Here is a 15,444-nt window from a genome sequence, read left to right as displayed (position 1 = left end):
GTTCAAATTGTTTTTATAGTTATTCAGCTTTTGCATGACATGTATGAATTAAACGATAATTTCATGAAAATAACATTTATCACACTCTCACAATATAATAACATGAATAAATATGTTAAAGCTTGCCGATTACAGGACTCAAATATAATTACAATATCTAGCACACAGCATGTGGTATGAAGCTAAAAATAAAGAAATAAATTTTATATATAAAAAAAGACTGCTACGATTCTACCTAGAAACGAGAAATATTTTTCTCTCCATGATGGTTTTAATAACTTGACTACTATACTCATGATACTGAGACGTTTGATTATTTTCTGGCCAAAAGAAAGATAATTCGTTTATCAAAAAATAAAATACCAGTAGCAAAACTACCCAAAATTAAGCAACATTGAAACGGGAAAACCCTTTCTCATATGGCAAAATCAAAAGCTCCCACACATCAAACGAATAGAAAACACGTGTCATATTCCCGACATGGAACAGACACTTCCTTTTGTGGAACATACATCATAGTTTACCATGTACAAATTAAATACACGTAAAGGTAATGTTACATATCTCTCTAGTGATTATGTTAAGAGATATACATATGTAACTGAATCATAGTATTTTAAGTAGAGTTGCATGATATGTGTAAGTAGCGCGGTACGAATTGCTATCTGTCTTGTGCACGTCAATTCCAATTCGTTTGAAGGTCCTGTTCGTGTTATTAAATATTACGTTTTCTGTGATTTATTTAGTTTGTATGATTGTTTATTAACGGGTTTATAACAAAAAGATTGATTGTCTGATAATGTCGAATGACCTTTCGATGCATTTGACTATAATTGCGTGTAAATTAAATGGTATCAAGTGTAAATACAATTTAAAACTAGTGATGGAACATTATCTATATCAGATTATCTCAAGATAACCAGAAAAATATACAAATTAGTTATATATTAACATTAAAGGATCATATACATGAACGTGAAATAGGTCGGCTACTCTATGATTTTAAAGTTTAGATTCGGTGTATGTTCTAACTTCTTTATTTAGTTACATAGTATATGTTGAACTAACAGGTGTGAAATCGGCGACAGATTGTTTGCATGTTCAAATTGTTATGTTATTGACAATTAGGTCATCGTTTCCCCATCCGGTTAAACAATTGAATACTTCTAAAAATAATTATGCATCGGAAATGTTAATTACCCGATTTTCAAATTAAATATTAATTTATTATTCATTCAAATTAACATTATTTCCTTTAAATGCATGTGTCATCGTAGAAAGCACTAGCCTTGTAAACACTTATCTGGTTAGTCATGGAAGCAACTATCCTAACAATCATTTTAAGTTTTATTTTCCATGGTGAGTGTATTTTGTATATTTATTTGTTTATTTGTTGTATTGATTAATCTTGTTTACCAATAGGACAAAAGCAGAAATGTATCAAAGCGCAGAATGTGTAAGGACAATTATTTTGTTATCCTTTTTTTTAGAAAAAGTGTCTTTTTTTAATTTTTCATTTCAGGGGCTTAAACCTGTACTTTTACTTCTCGCGTCTATGACAACGCCGCCAAGCATTGTGTTAGAACTGTTATTATTATTATTATACATAATTATGTATACCGCTTTACATCTTATTTATCTTACAATATATAAACCTCTTCTTGACAATGGTATCGTGTGATACAAATTATATTTGCTGACTATTTTTATATATTTCCTCAGTTGTAAAGTCAGTCACAGTTGTGCTTGCTGCAAAACCATATGTGCAAACAGGAGAAACAGTTAAACTTAATTGTTCTTCAGACTTTGTACCCATTGGGCATGTTGCTGAATTCCTGGTTAACAAAGTAACATTTACCAATATCCGAAAGCATTCATCTGCTTGTTTCAATTCAAAATTAAACAAAATATGTGTAAATGGTACGTGTAGTTGTGCTCAGAATAGAAGATCTTACGTGGTGTTTTTCCAGCCGGATGTCAAAAGTAGACAAGTTTCGTTCAGTTGTACAATGAGATTTACTGGCAACGATGTGAAAGCTTCGAATGATGTGATCGTCAGAATTATAGGTAGTATCACTTATATTTGTGTCTACAATAAATACAGATGTATAAACATATAATTGACAAAGCATCATTTCTTTTTAAGCAATTTTAAGGGGAATACCAAATGCAACAAGGGTCACATTATGCAAATAGTTGAAATCCAAACTTTAAATATCGTGTTGAATTAATTCAAGTTAAGAACTTCATTATCTTATTTTGACATTTACTGAGACAATTGTTACTTTTTAATACTATTTTGTTTATTCTACTTTATTTCATTCGTTCAGAACGAGGCACATGCTAAACTGAATTATCAACTAAGAGAAATACATCTACCTCATACTTCGTCTCCAGATGATACACTACTTTCAAGTCAATCTGTCTGCGTATCAACTTCATATGAAAGCTATTAATGTATAATATCTAAATTATACCCACGCAAAAAAAGCGTGAATATAGATACCGATCAACTTGTTTCGAATGATAAATCAAATACTACGGAATCTTAAATGATTTCAACTTAATTTGGAATATAGTCAAATATAATAAGAGGAATGCTTCTTTCGGTTCTGACTTCAGTACCTCTTTGGTCAAAGTGAATTCGCAATCAGTGCTAGGAATGAGTTTCGGCCTAATTAATATCAAACGTATTTTAATGGGAATCCCTATTCATGTTGGTAGATATAGGAAGATGAGATATGAGACCATTCTGTGCAATATCAAAGTAGTCGCTTTGAAAATACACTTACATGAAAGGGATTTCTGAAAAAAAGATACATACAAGGACGCCTCCGGGTGCGGGAATGTCTCGCTACATTGAAGACATGTTGGTGACCTTCTGCTGTTGTTTTTTTCTATGGTCGGGTTGTTGTCTCTTTGGCACATTCCCCATTTCCATTCTCAATTTTATGTAGTCATTATTTACCAACGTTATTATGTTTCAACAAATGCAAAGAGCTAATTCAAAAATAATTACAGCAAAACCTGCGTTAACACAGGAATGTGACCTTTGAAGAAAGGTAACCTTTTTAAGTAAGGTTCAAAATCCATAGGTATTGGGACATGAAAAGGTTAGTTGCAATGACATGACTCTTTGTATTCTTTTTTAATGTGATCCTTTTAACAGGTTTGGCTAAACTAGTACAACACTAAAACATGTTCATTTACATAGTACGTGTATTCCTACTAATATTTCAAATAATTTAGAATTTTAATACCATTATGTTGGTAGGCCTAGGACAACTATGGCTAAATACTTATTAGAAATGTCTGCAACATTCAAAAAAGTAAACCGCTTGTTAAAATGAATCGTCAATCTCCAAGTCCTTAATTGAAGTTCTCATTGAACTGTGCTAAATTAAAATAGATATATATCATGATCACAATATGCAGGTTCTTCCATTGTTAATAACACACAAAAAGACATCACATACAGTTCTAATTGTTCTGGTGCATTTACCAATAAATTTGTTCAGATGAATGACATTGAATGATTGCAGTTTATGCTAGAGAGCGAAAGTGACGATACGAAATAAAAAATTAACAGTTGTGTGAACGTCCTGTCTCCTGGCTGTTTATCTTAATACTATCAAGAATGTCAATGAAGAGATTTACAACATGTTACCAAATAAATTAGATACGTGTCTTCGTGAGTTCTATGTTAGTCTTTAAAAAAAAGATCCACAACCTAGAGAATCAGATGAATAGCAACATACATGTAGTACATTTCAAATTGGTGGTTAGCAGTCATTGATTAATTGATAGCTTAAACGAAATAACTATCCTGATAATGATGTATGAACAAATGTGGTTTATATTGAACGCCTCAATATCAAGAGTGATGGATCCAATTAAAAAAACCCTCACAAAGGTATATGCCCCACAATGAATGACAGACTCGGAGAAAAGTACATATTATTTTACCACATATTAAGAGGTGCAAAATTGTAATAGTACAAGACATATAAATCAAAGGTACATGTGCATGATGAATAAAACAAGAATAATAACATCCAATCTATAAACTATCAAGTGTAACGACAGCAATACATATTCCTCACCGCACTGGCAGTACCCAGTAACGGTAAGAACATTTGCGCGTGCGGTGCTTGATTTTCACGATTTGGTACATCAGAAACCTCCGTGCTTTCCGTTATACACATAATAAAAAAATGTAAATAAATAGAGGAAAAAAAACAAAATATAAAATTCAATAAAACGATTGAAGTGATAAATCAAGTATGCAAAGTTGGAAATAAAGGGACAGACAATCAGATCCTTTTTATGAAAATATCTTTGAGACATTTTATTTTAGATATACCTTCTCCATCAGTATACATAAACGGCGATGTTCCTGTCATATCTGGGACCACTGTGACATTCATTTGCACCGCAGCAATTACAAGTTCAAGATTTCATTTTATATGGAATTGTGGAACAATCAAAAATGTAAATGAAATGATGAGTAATGAAACAGTAGTGTGGACAACAGCGGAATTAAGGGTGAATTCATCATATGACGGTACCCAATGTATCTGTAGTATACGGACCAGGAACGTAGATTTTACCGTTTCTGATTATGTCACTTTGAAAGTTAAAAGTAAGTTAACTCAACTAATTGTGTAAGTAAACATCGTAACAGTACAAATGTAAAAGGTAGCAAAGAAAAAACCTCTGATATTAAAAAAACACAAAACTCTTTCTTTTGTTGTACATGAGGTTACCTCCATCTAAATTTTAGTCTCTCCTCAAAACAAATTGTTTTGACAAGTACACTGCCATTTTAATGGTATTAATATCTTATGCTTATGAACCTTCACAATGTGTCAGTATTAACCTAACTTACACAAAAAAAAATTATTGTTTAATACTTTTTCCCCATTTTATTCAGTACTGAATTGGTTGTTTATTATTACAAAATACTACAACGCTCTAGTAATTAAATAGAACAAACACGACCATAAATAATTAAAGAAAATACAAGGATATATAACCTTAGCCGTGTTTGGCTGTATAAGTATTTTTTTATGAGCGTCACTGATGAGTCTTATGAAGACGAAACGCGAGTCTGGCGTACTTGATTATAATCCTGGTACCTTTGATAACTATTTACACCACTGGATCGATGTTATTGCTGGTGGAAGTTTCGTCCCCAAGGTATCACAAGTCCAGTAGTCAACACACCTCGGTGTTGACATGAATATCATTAATGTGGTCATTTTTATAAATTTCCTGTTTACAAAACTTTGAATTTTTCGAAAAACTAAGGATTTTCTTATGCCAGTCATAGATTACCTAAGCTGTATTTGGCACAACTTTTTGGAATTGTTAATCCTCAATACTCTTCAACTTTGTACTTGTTTGGCTTTATAAATATTTTTTGATATGAGCGTGACGGATGAGTCTTATGAAGACGGAACGCGAGTCTGGCGTACTTAATTATAATCCAGGTAAGTTTGATACCTATGTACATCAATGCTCACAAAGGAAAAAATCCCAGGATTGATGTTGTTATTCAAAAACATTATAACTAGTATAACATATTTTAAGATGTTTAAAAATATAGAAATATTAAGACTGTAGAATCCTTGAATAGCATTTTATACGACAAAAATTAAAACTATTGCTTTACATTATACGACAAGATGCTGGTGAGCAAATTCCTTTCGTTGTAAAACAAAGGCAACACCAGGTGTAAAACGTCGTGAGGATTTCAAATTATTTTGATATCTCATAAGAATATTGAGAAACAGTAAATGTACGGAAATTTCCGTTTAATGTCTTCGTTCAATATTTTGTACTTGCCGTACAATACCATGAGGGACGAACCGTTCACAACAGAGGCATTTAAGCAGTGATTGTAAAATCTCATCACAACAAACAATACCATAAATCAGTGTGGTAGACGCGTGTTCTTCTGCACGATATTCATTAGTAATAATTACTATCGCTTGTATCAAACAATTTGAAAACCAAATAAATTGCAAAGTTGAAGAATATTTAAAAAAAAACTAAAATATTTCAAAACAGGTGTACCAAATTTTGTAAAGACTATATACATGTATGCCTGTCGGTATCTCGGCATGGGATGAGAAAACAGAAATCAATCATAGATCAATACTGAACAAATGTGCAAAAGTAGCATTATTGACAGTAGAATACATGTCTCAAGAAAGCACCATTATGACAGAAAAGTAAGCGAATATGCAGACATCGAAACCAAACTAGAAGATATTACAATTTGTTACAGCGCATCCAAAAAAGAATTCAACACCAGTTCGAATACGATTTCTGTGAATCTATGACAAGGGAATCCCGCTTTATTCCAAAAGGTTACGATTTAATAGTGAACAGTTTCCACAGTTGTTCAAATTGTTTCATGTCACTTTTGATGCCTCAATATTTACAAACTTTACGCATAACCTTTAAACAAACGTATGTTTTTATTAATTAAGTTGGCTCAACTAAACTGATGAAGGAAAATCTAGAAAAGCGCCAAATTGGAATTGATGTTTGCTATTTTCCTTTCAGGTATCTTTTAATGCCACTTATTTCAATATAGAACGCTCATTACGTGCTACATGAACCTATAAAATATGGTGTTATCTACAAAAATTGTCTTTACATTTCTTTACTATCATTTAATTGTTTTTCCAATATATAGTTTTTTTGTTATTGCGTACATTATGTTTGAGTTTCTTAGATATGATATATCGTTTATGTTTTGCTTCTGTATATTCTTAAATCGATTTTACAGACGTACCAATTTTGAATTTAAATCAAGAGTTTTTCTGCAACATTTCGGAAACTGTAGCTCTTGTTTGTTCTGCTAGCGGGGAGCTTTCTATGTTTGGTTTCGAAAGATGGATACATAGTGTGGATGGAAAATACATTCGATCCTTGCATGGAATTCCTGGACAAAACAATTCAGTTCTTGTCATTGACGACTGTACATATGAGGATGACGGGGACTATACATGTTCAGTATGGAACAAGAATGGGGAAAACATTTTATGGGCAAATAAAACATCTTATATGCATTTTACTGGTAATGAGAATATTTACGGTTATTAGTAGATACATGTTGTTTATCGTATTAAGTTATTTACCCATGATACATTAAAAAACAAACACTCTCTGTTTCACTCATTTAATACGCTAATTATTGTTTATCATAAAAAATTTAAAATCTGTCTGTCATCACACTCTACATGTCATAGTTTATTTTACTTTTTAACCAGTCCTCATAGAGCCTGGAAAGCTCCTTTTTAACATTTGATAAAAAAAACATTTGATCAATCCGTAATGCATTGTTGGTCAGAATAGTAACTTCTATAACAAGAGAAGTACAAACATGGAAGCTATCTCTGTAATGTAACGTTTTCCTACATAACTAACGGCTCTAAAGTATTGAACTTAGCGGTAACCTAAACATGTTGTCTTCTTTACCATGTGTAATTGTAGCTCTGAAAAGTTGACAAAAGAATCGTTCTAATTGGATGATTTAATAGCAAATATAGTATTTTTTCACAAGCGCAAAGTTTGCATGGGTTTTTAGAGATGAGCACTTTTGTCATGCAAAATAGTGACAAACACCACAATTGAATCATTGGTACACGTAATTACACGAGCATTTATATCACTTTCAAAATAAATACTAGTTCACTGTCTATCTGTCTGGATTACTATAACAATACACAATGCAAAAAAGTAAAACTAAGGCTGTCGGCTTATTGGTATTGAAAATTGTTGGCTTTTCGTGTGGTTGAAAATAGTGCATTCATATTTATGTTGAAAGCATGTTAAGTGTAAACTCAAGTGTAGTACGACTAAGATAGGTTTTTCAAATAACACCAAAGGTATACAAAGTCCACCAGTAGTCCAAGCACTGTAATGATTGAACCCGACCAGTACTACGCGCCGGAAAGGAAACGGTATGATACGGGCATTTCGTTGGCGTTGAAAATCAAAAAGTATTATATCAAATATATAAGATAACATCCTTCATTATTTCATTAGATGTTGGTTGTTTAGACATTAGTATTTTTATATTTTAATATTGTCTCATTTGGCTTGACTGTATTATTTGTACTTTGGGGATTTTACCAGCTATTCAGATTTTGAATATGTTTTGTATTTTCAAATATTTTGGCCTCGACCATTACTGAAAATCCGCATCTTGTGTCAAAAAGTAATGTACCTGTTAATACGTTTTTGTATTACGGCTTAAAATTCCGTACATTTATGCAACTATCTAAAGCTGCCATAACAGCCTCATTTTGAGATCTTGTCTCTTAGATATGTATTTGTTCTTGTTAAAAAAAATATGAAACCCTTTTCTTAACTTTAAGATTTTTTTGCGGGGCTAAATTGTTTCTTCTTTAATGTAAATTTAAATGAAAATCTTTTAATATATGTTCATGTATTAAACTCAAACTATCATGATTGATTATTACAAACTAAACGTATATCCAAATTACAAAACGTCTAAATCAAACAGTTGACATATTTTTTTTCTTTTAAAAGCTAAAAACACGTAAACTGATTGTCTATATTGACGCTATTTTTTTTTTAATCCGTTTTTTTTAAATTTTTATCTTTATCGCAGATGATTTCCTTTAAAGTTCCTATTCCGATGATAGAAGCAGGTAAAGTGACTTAGATCACGTACTTCTACAATGTGTGCCGTAAGATATTCAAGGGTGCCCAAAACTTAATCGAATATTATCACATTAATTTTAGGACCTCCAGTTATCTTGAGCACGACAGTGGAAGAAATGGATACTGGTCAGCAAATTATAGCAGCATTCTTCACGAGATCGTCCTTGGTATTTGCAAAATGGCAATGTAATGGGGTATTACTCAATCATTCCATCATTAACCAGATACCCATGATGGTACAGATTTACAACAAAAAGATATCACTGCTGGCATATACATCTTCCATTTCGGTAAGCGGAAAACAATGTGACAGAGATGATTATTCCATCTGCTTGTCTAATGAGCATACTAGACACTGTGAGAAAGTCTATTTCAATAGAGGTAATTATGTTATTTCTACACATATATCATAAATAGGGTAAATAAATCACGAATCCTTAAAAAAAATATGATGTAAACAGATTTCATGTTTACATAATTATTTATTTTACATTTTAGAAAGTTGAGACCATTTATATTTTGATATACAAAAAAAAATCTTATAATCCCGCTTGATAATACTGTTTTAATTTGATGACTGGTTGCGTCAAATCTTTATCGAATATATTTTAAAGTAACATCAAACACACTTGAAAATGTATGACTATGTGAAATCTGACTGTGTCGAATGGTGATCGGTACATATAAACTATCTTTATGTTATGTTGTATCATTTTGAAATTATAACGATGATGACTGCATGCTGTTTAACATCCAACGGCAACTATCACATTCCTATCAATTTGAACTCGGCTTTACCCGAGGGTATCACCAACCCTGACATGAATTTTCATTAATATGGTCATATTTATAAATTAACTGTTTACAAAACTTTTGAATTTTCGAAATGCTAAGGCTATTCTACTTCAGAAATAGATTACTTTAGCTGTATTTGGCAAAACTTTTAGGAATTTTTGCCTCAATGCTCTTGAAATTGTACTTTAGTTGGATTCGACCGTCACTGATGAGTCTTTTGAAGTCGAAACGCGCATCGGGAGTAAATACAAAATTTAATCCTGGTACCTATGATGAGTTTATTTGTACCAACTCAACACCTTGAACATAATATTTAATGGCTAGTTTACACTCAAGTTTTATGTTGAAATTTTGAATTTAAAAAATGATGCATACCGTTCTGAGGACTTGTACGCACTTCCCTATAACAGAACTTTAAAGTACACATAGCAATCTGAGATATTGGATGCATCAATATATATAAGGAAAAAACAGAAAAAAAAGTATTGAGATTGAACAAATACGGCAAATCAAAAGAGAAAGTGAATGAAAAAGAATATGTTAGACTAAATGTTTACTGATACTGTAACTGAGGTTAAAGCATAGTGAGTATCTCCCGTAGATTCAAGTATCTCCCGTAAATTGATCGTATCTTGGAAAAAATGGATAAATTTAAAAAAAAAAAATCATAAACTTTAAGTAACCATGCCACGTCTTGTTTATTACCCGTAAATTCATATTAACATGAGTATACATGATTCCTTTTAAGGTGCGAATAGTTTCAACATATTCTGGGTAATGTGTGTCTTAATACTGTGTATTGTAGCAGTCGGAATTTTACCAATGTTAGTAAAGATTCTGCGAACTCAATTTAACACAGGTAATGAGATGTTCTTCATAACTATGTCGGTGTTCATAAAATATTTCATCAGATATGCTCATGTACAAACATGTAGTTTGACTAGCGAATATAATAAAATGAGGGAAGACCAATAAAAGACATTTAAACACCTTACTAGAAATAAGGCAGCCTTCATTGAAATCAACCATTTTGGAATTAACAAATAAAATGAAATAAACTGCATCAAAAATTTAATATAATCATTATATTCCAATCGCAATTGTCACAAAGCAACCAATTTCGACAGAATATGGCAATCTAACCAAAGATTATCAGACGGCCTTCAGCAATGAGAAAAATTCATACCGCATAGTTAGCCATTAGATGCCCTGACATTAAAATGAGAAACAATCCCCAAAAAATTAACGACGTAATTTAGTAAGACGTTATCTAATGAATCTGTTATTTAATGAATAACAAATATGACAGACAGACATAAAGCAAGAACAACCACAGACTCCAAACTTGGGACAAGCAGATACAGTTCTCCTCGTTCTATTTGAAAACCTGATTAAATACATTATAGCCTTCGACTTGAAATATGCTTGGAATTGGATCATTGGTGTCGTGTCAATATATCTTCCTTCTTCATGACACCAAGCCAATGTAAGATCATGAATAGGGATTTGCAACTATCAATATTTGTTGAATCATGTTTTAAATATAACAAATTACCTTTGAAACATTTTTTTCCGAATTGTTTTCCAGCTTTAAATAAAATGAAAATTCAAATACACTTTTAATAACTACTCTTCCAATAGCTTCACAGTCTATCCAACTAGGAGAAATAAACAATTCTACAATTGACGGACGGTACGTATTTAAATTAGATATAGTTAACGTGAAACATTCAAAGTTGTCCCAACACTTTTTAATATCGTAATTATGTTCATATATAACATGTATAAACCAAATAGTAATGATAGATTTGTTGTTGATTGCTATTACCAATGTTAATTCAACTGATCGGGCGGAGCTTACGTTTTAATTTGCATAAGGACAGTCTATTTGAAGATGTGTGTGATAAGGATGATTGCCGTTATAATTATTACTGATTTCTAATCACCTATCAGTGTCAGCAAAGGAATTTACAAAACAATGACTGGACACTTCATTGATGAGTTTATCCTAAAACACCTATCTATAGATGGACTGGTTTATTATGAGCGAACCGGTTAAACTCCGCCCAGTCAAGTGAAATAAATCGAGTAATAAACGAGCTTAAAATAATGCTCGATGACTTATCACTTTTATTATATTTTTGAACATGTATGATCATTATATACTACAATTTGGCAAAGTATGAACACATTTTTATTTCTAACTTATACTCCGATACGACCTTTAGAAAATAGTTGAAGAACGTTCAGGATCCAAATTTCTGAAAGATTTTGTTAAATACATCTTGGGTTAATTCTAGTTCTTAGGAATTCTACCTGAACAGGTGAATAATTTAACGTATAGCGTTTCATTCGGATGTTGCTGTGTACTTATCTATCTCACGCGATAACACGTCATTGCAGACCAAAGATATATGGTTTAGTATGTAATAGACCAGACATAAATTTCATCTACAAAGAAAAGCAGGGTTTATAATACTGGGTGGTAGATAACGATGGATCGATTACCATAATTCTATATACCAGTCAACATTTTGGATATACCAAAATTGCGATAACAAAACAACGGAAAACAGTTGAAAACACTCTATCATGATTACTTGTACCTTTTGTGTTTAACTTTGTGATCATATGTTCAAAATCATTTTTTAAGAAGTTATCGTCCTTTTCAGGGTTGTTTTTTTTTTTGCCTTTTTTTATCTATCAATTTGTTCTCTCTTATTCCAATTTTGTTTAACTTACCACCCACATGTGCATTAAAGTCAGACATGCTTATTTAATTTAGAAGTAAATTGCTCTTAAAACACTGGTGACTTCACAAATCTTATCTTTTAGCTTTGATTCCTGATGCAATTTCTATACGAGCATTGTTATTAAACGATTAAGTTTTTTCAGTTATCTACAAGTATACGAATCAGACCATATAGCCACTCATCAGTATGACGCAGCTTCAAGGCCATACATTGATATTGTATCAAGTAACTCAACTAGAGGTGATGAAATAGCTTTAGGGCCATATATTGATCCATTACCATGTCGCTCAAGTAGAGCTTATGAAACATCCAGTAGGCCATACAGTGAACTAGTACCATATCAGTCATCAAGAGGTTATGACATCACGTCACCTGAGTATTTAGATGTTCAACCGGATACGGACACAAATAGCTCACAGAGTGACCAATATGAGAAAGTCGACTGATTCATTTTTATTAAACAGGACGTACATGTGTTGACTGTAATATATTATTTTACTTGAGTATAGATAGCATTGTATATTATTTTTTTTTTCTATATTTTTCATTGATTTGAGTTTAAGAGATATTTATGTTCTATAACAGTGTTTTATGCAATTCAATCTAAATGTGTTTGAAACAAACATTGTATATGTACGTAACCCTTTGGTAAAATCTTCACTGTAGTCACTGGTCGATATTTGTTTCATACCACACCTTTTTGATTTATGTATAGTTATGTGTTAGTACAAGTTTGAATTACAGTAGGTGCAGTGTGTACGGTCGTAGATAGAAAAGGTTTTAGATAAGCACAATTATCGTATTCAAATTCAATTCAACTTAAAATTTGATGTAGCCGATCTGGAACTGTTTAAAAGATGGTTTTTTTTACCATGCAGTCAAATATCGAAGCACCCCCCCCCCCCCCCCCCCTTTTAGATAACTTTATTGTGTCTTTATTTTCTATCTTAGGAACAAGATAAATCAACGAAACATAAGTTATACATCAGCATGATCAGGGTTTAGTCGTTCCTTAACCCATGTGTCTCTCTCTCAAACTGAATATAATTTTATAACGATTCATGTCCATGTATACATGTATATGTATTCTTGATAGCTACTGTGCAACTACAAACCCAGCATATAAATACAAAATAATTCCAAAGATTGGTAAGAAAATAAACATTCGTAATCTCTTTCTACTTGCATTTTTGTGAATTGTTATACTTTATCTTTACATTCCTCTGTTAAGATGTTGTCCTCTCACTTAGTATTTCTCAAAACTTATGCACATGATGTATGTTGAACTTATCTATCATATCGGACTTCAAAAGAAGGATACAACAGATACAGTCAGTCCCATATCTTGACTTAGAAATTATTGATGAGAATTCGTTGAGAACAAACCTATACGACAAAAGAAATCATGTCAACCTTCTAATGCTGAACCTTTTATTCCTATGTTGCAACATTACAGCAGCGTCATAGAAGTGTATGGGTTTTTATATTTTTTTTTATATTTTGTGGGTTTTTGTGTCTTCTCGTCATCCACTTTGGGGTTTTTTAATGCTTGTGTCGGTTTATCTATGCGTTTTATCGTCTGTTTCAATAATATTGATAGTAATTGGTAGCTCTTTTCAACTTTAAGTTATATATGTAAATGCAAGGTCTCATATAAATGTGCATGGATGGATTTTGCAAGTATAATAAATTCAAAATTGTTCATAACTTAACTAAAAAAAAATATGTATATAATCAAAGCCAATGTGTTATGCTGACACAAAAATGTTAGAAGTATTTTTCTTATATTACTTGATAAAGTCACTTGTAATTGCACTTATAATATACTTACCCTAGAATTGATTGAAGGTTCAATTGTCAGTCTGTATATTTTTCATAAAAATGGAAATGCCAGAAAAATAATTGTACATAAATGTAAATGATAAATGATGAGAAATAAATGTGATAGACATACCAATTCTGATTTATTTTGTCCCAAGTAAGACAACTTTTATTTGCCTTATTCATATAAACATATTGAGATGTCTAGTGTTGATGTAAGTTCATGATACCGCAACCCTAAAACTTGCAAACAATAAAGGTCAAACAAATGTATCAGGCTTGTAATTGTGTACGTCAAAAGATAAATCATTGACGCTCCCATAAAAATGCTTAAAGAACAAATAAAGTACGAATATGAAGACCAATGATGGCAAAATTCCGAAAAAAAAGTATCGACAAATACAGAGACATGCCTTGGTTGTTCTATTCACGTGATTTGAATTCCTTAGTGTAAAAATATACCATTCAAATTTTGTCAGTTACTTCAAACATTTGACCATATTAAAGACAACCCATGGCAATACAGACGTGCTGACTAATGGGCTGGTGTTAACCTGGGAGTGGAGAAGTACACCAGCCGTGGTATTGACCAAGTGGTTGTTAAAAAAACTCATCAGTGGTACCATATTTTTATTTTGTGCACGCTAGACTCACATTTTGTCAATAACAATTAAAAGATTCATCAATGACACTGGAAATAATAAAGAACGAAGTCGAGAAGCATTGAAGGCCAACTAAATCTATATATTATGTCTTTTTGTTTTAAAGCATTACTGCCATGCATGATATACTGGTGTGTAGTCATTAACAAAGTCAACACAACATATAAAACACATATTTCCCATCAAGTTTAATATACGACAGAAATTACAAATAAAGGAACGGCACTGTTATTTTAATTTTTGTCAACTTTTAGACATATAAGTAAAATTGAGAATGGGAATGGGGAATATGTCAAAGAGAAAACAACCCGACTAAAGAGCAGACACCAATCTAAAGCCACCAATGTGTCTTAAACGCAGCGAGAAAATCACGCTTCAGGAGGTGGTCCTTATTAAGCGCCTTATTGAATAATATAGTCACAATCATCATACATAGTCAAACGACTGATGAAGAGAAGGCATGCCCTTGAAAAAAATCATAATTAAATTCAATAACGCGTTCTATAATTAATGATACCAAATTTCTAAATGGTTGTGGTCATTTGATATTTGTTCAAATGTCAACTTTGTGATAGTTGAAAGGCTAAAATATTTAACTAGTGTATCACAAAGATAAAACTAAATGTTAGAACAAAGGTTTCGTGTCTAAATTAACATGCAATTTAAAATTTAATTTTCCTCAATAATAATTTACATAAAAGTATAAATAC

At 31.7% G+C, this 15,444-nt stretch overlaps 1 protein-coding gene across 1 annotated transcript; it reads left to right on the top strand.

Annotated features, from left to right (window-relative positions):
• The first annotated feature begins 1,297 nt into the window (after positions 1–1,297).
• Positions 1,298–13,500, top strand: LOC139522422 (uncharacterized). The gene is made up of 8 exons (XM_071315937.1): positions 1,298–1,359; positions 1,723–2,067; positions 4,358–4,642; positions 6,800–7,090; positions 8,785–9,084; positions 10,247–10,357; positions 11,140–11,191; positions 12,394–13,500. Exons 1-8 carry the CDS (start codon positions 1,314–1,316, stop codon positions 12,695–12,697), a joined length of 1,734 nt encoding a protein of 577 aa, XP_071172038.1. The 5' UTR covers positions 1,298–1,313; the 3' UTR covers positions 12,698–13,500.
• Positions 13,501–15,444: the final 1,944 nt, after the last annotated feature.

Source organism: Mytilus edulis, chromosome 5 (genome assembly GCF_963676685.1).
Source record: "Mytilus edulis chromosome 5, xbMytEdul2.2, whole genome shotgun sequence".
Classification (NCBI taxonomy): Eukaryota; Metazoa; Mollusca; class Bivalvia; order Mytilida; family Mytilidae; genus Mytilus; species Mytilus edulis.
The sequence above is the reverse complement of the archived record's forward strand: the minus strand, read 5'-3'. Positions and strand labels throughout refer to the sequence as shown.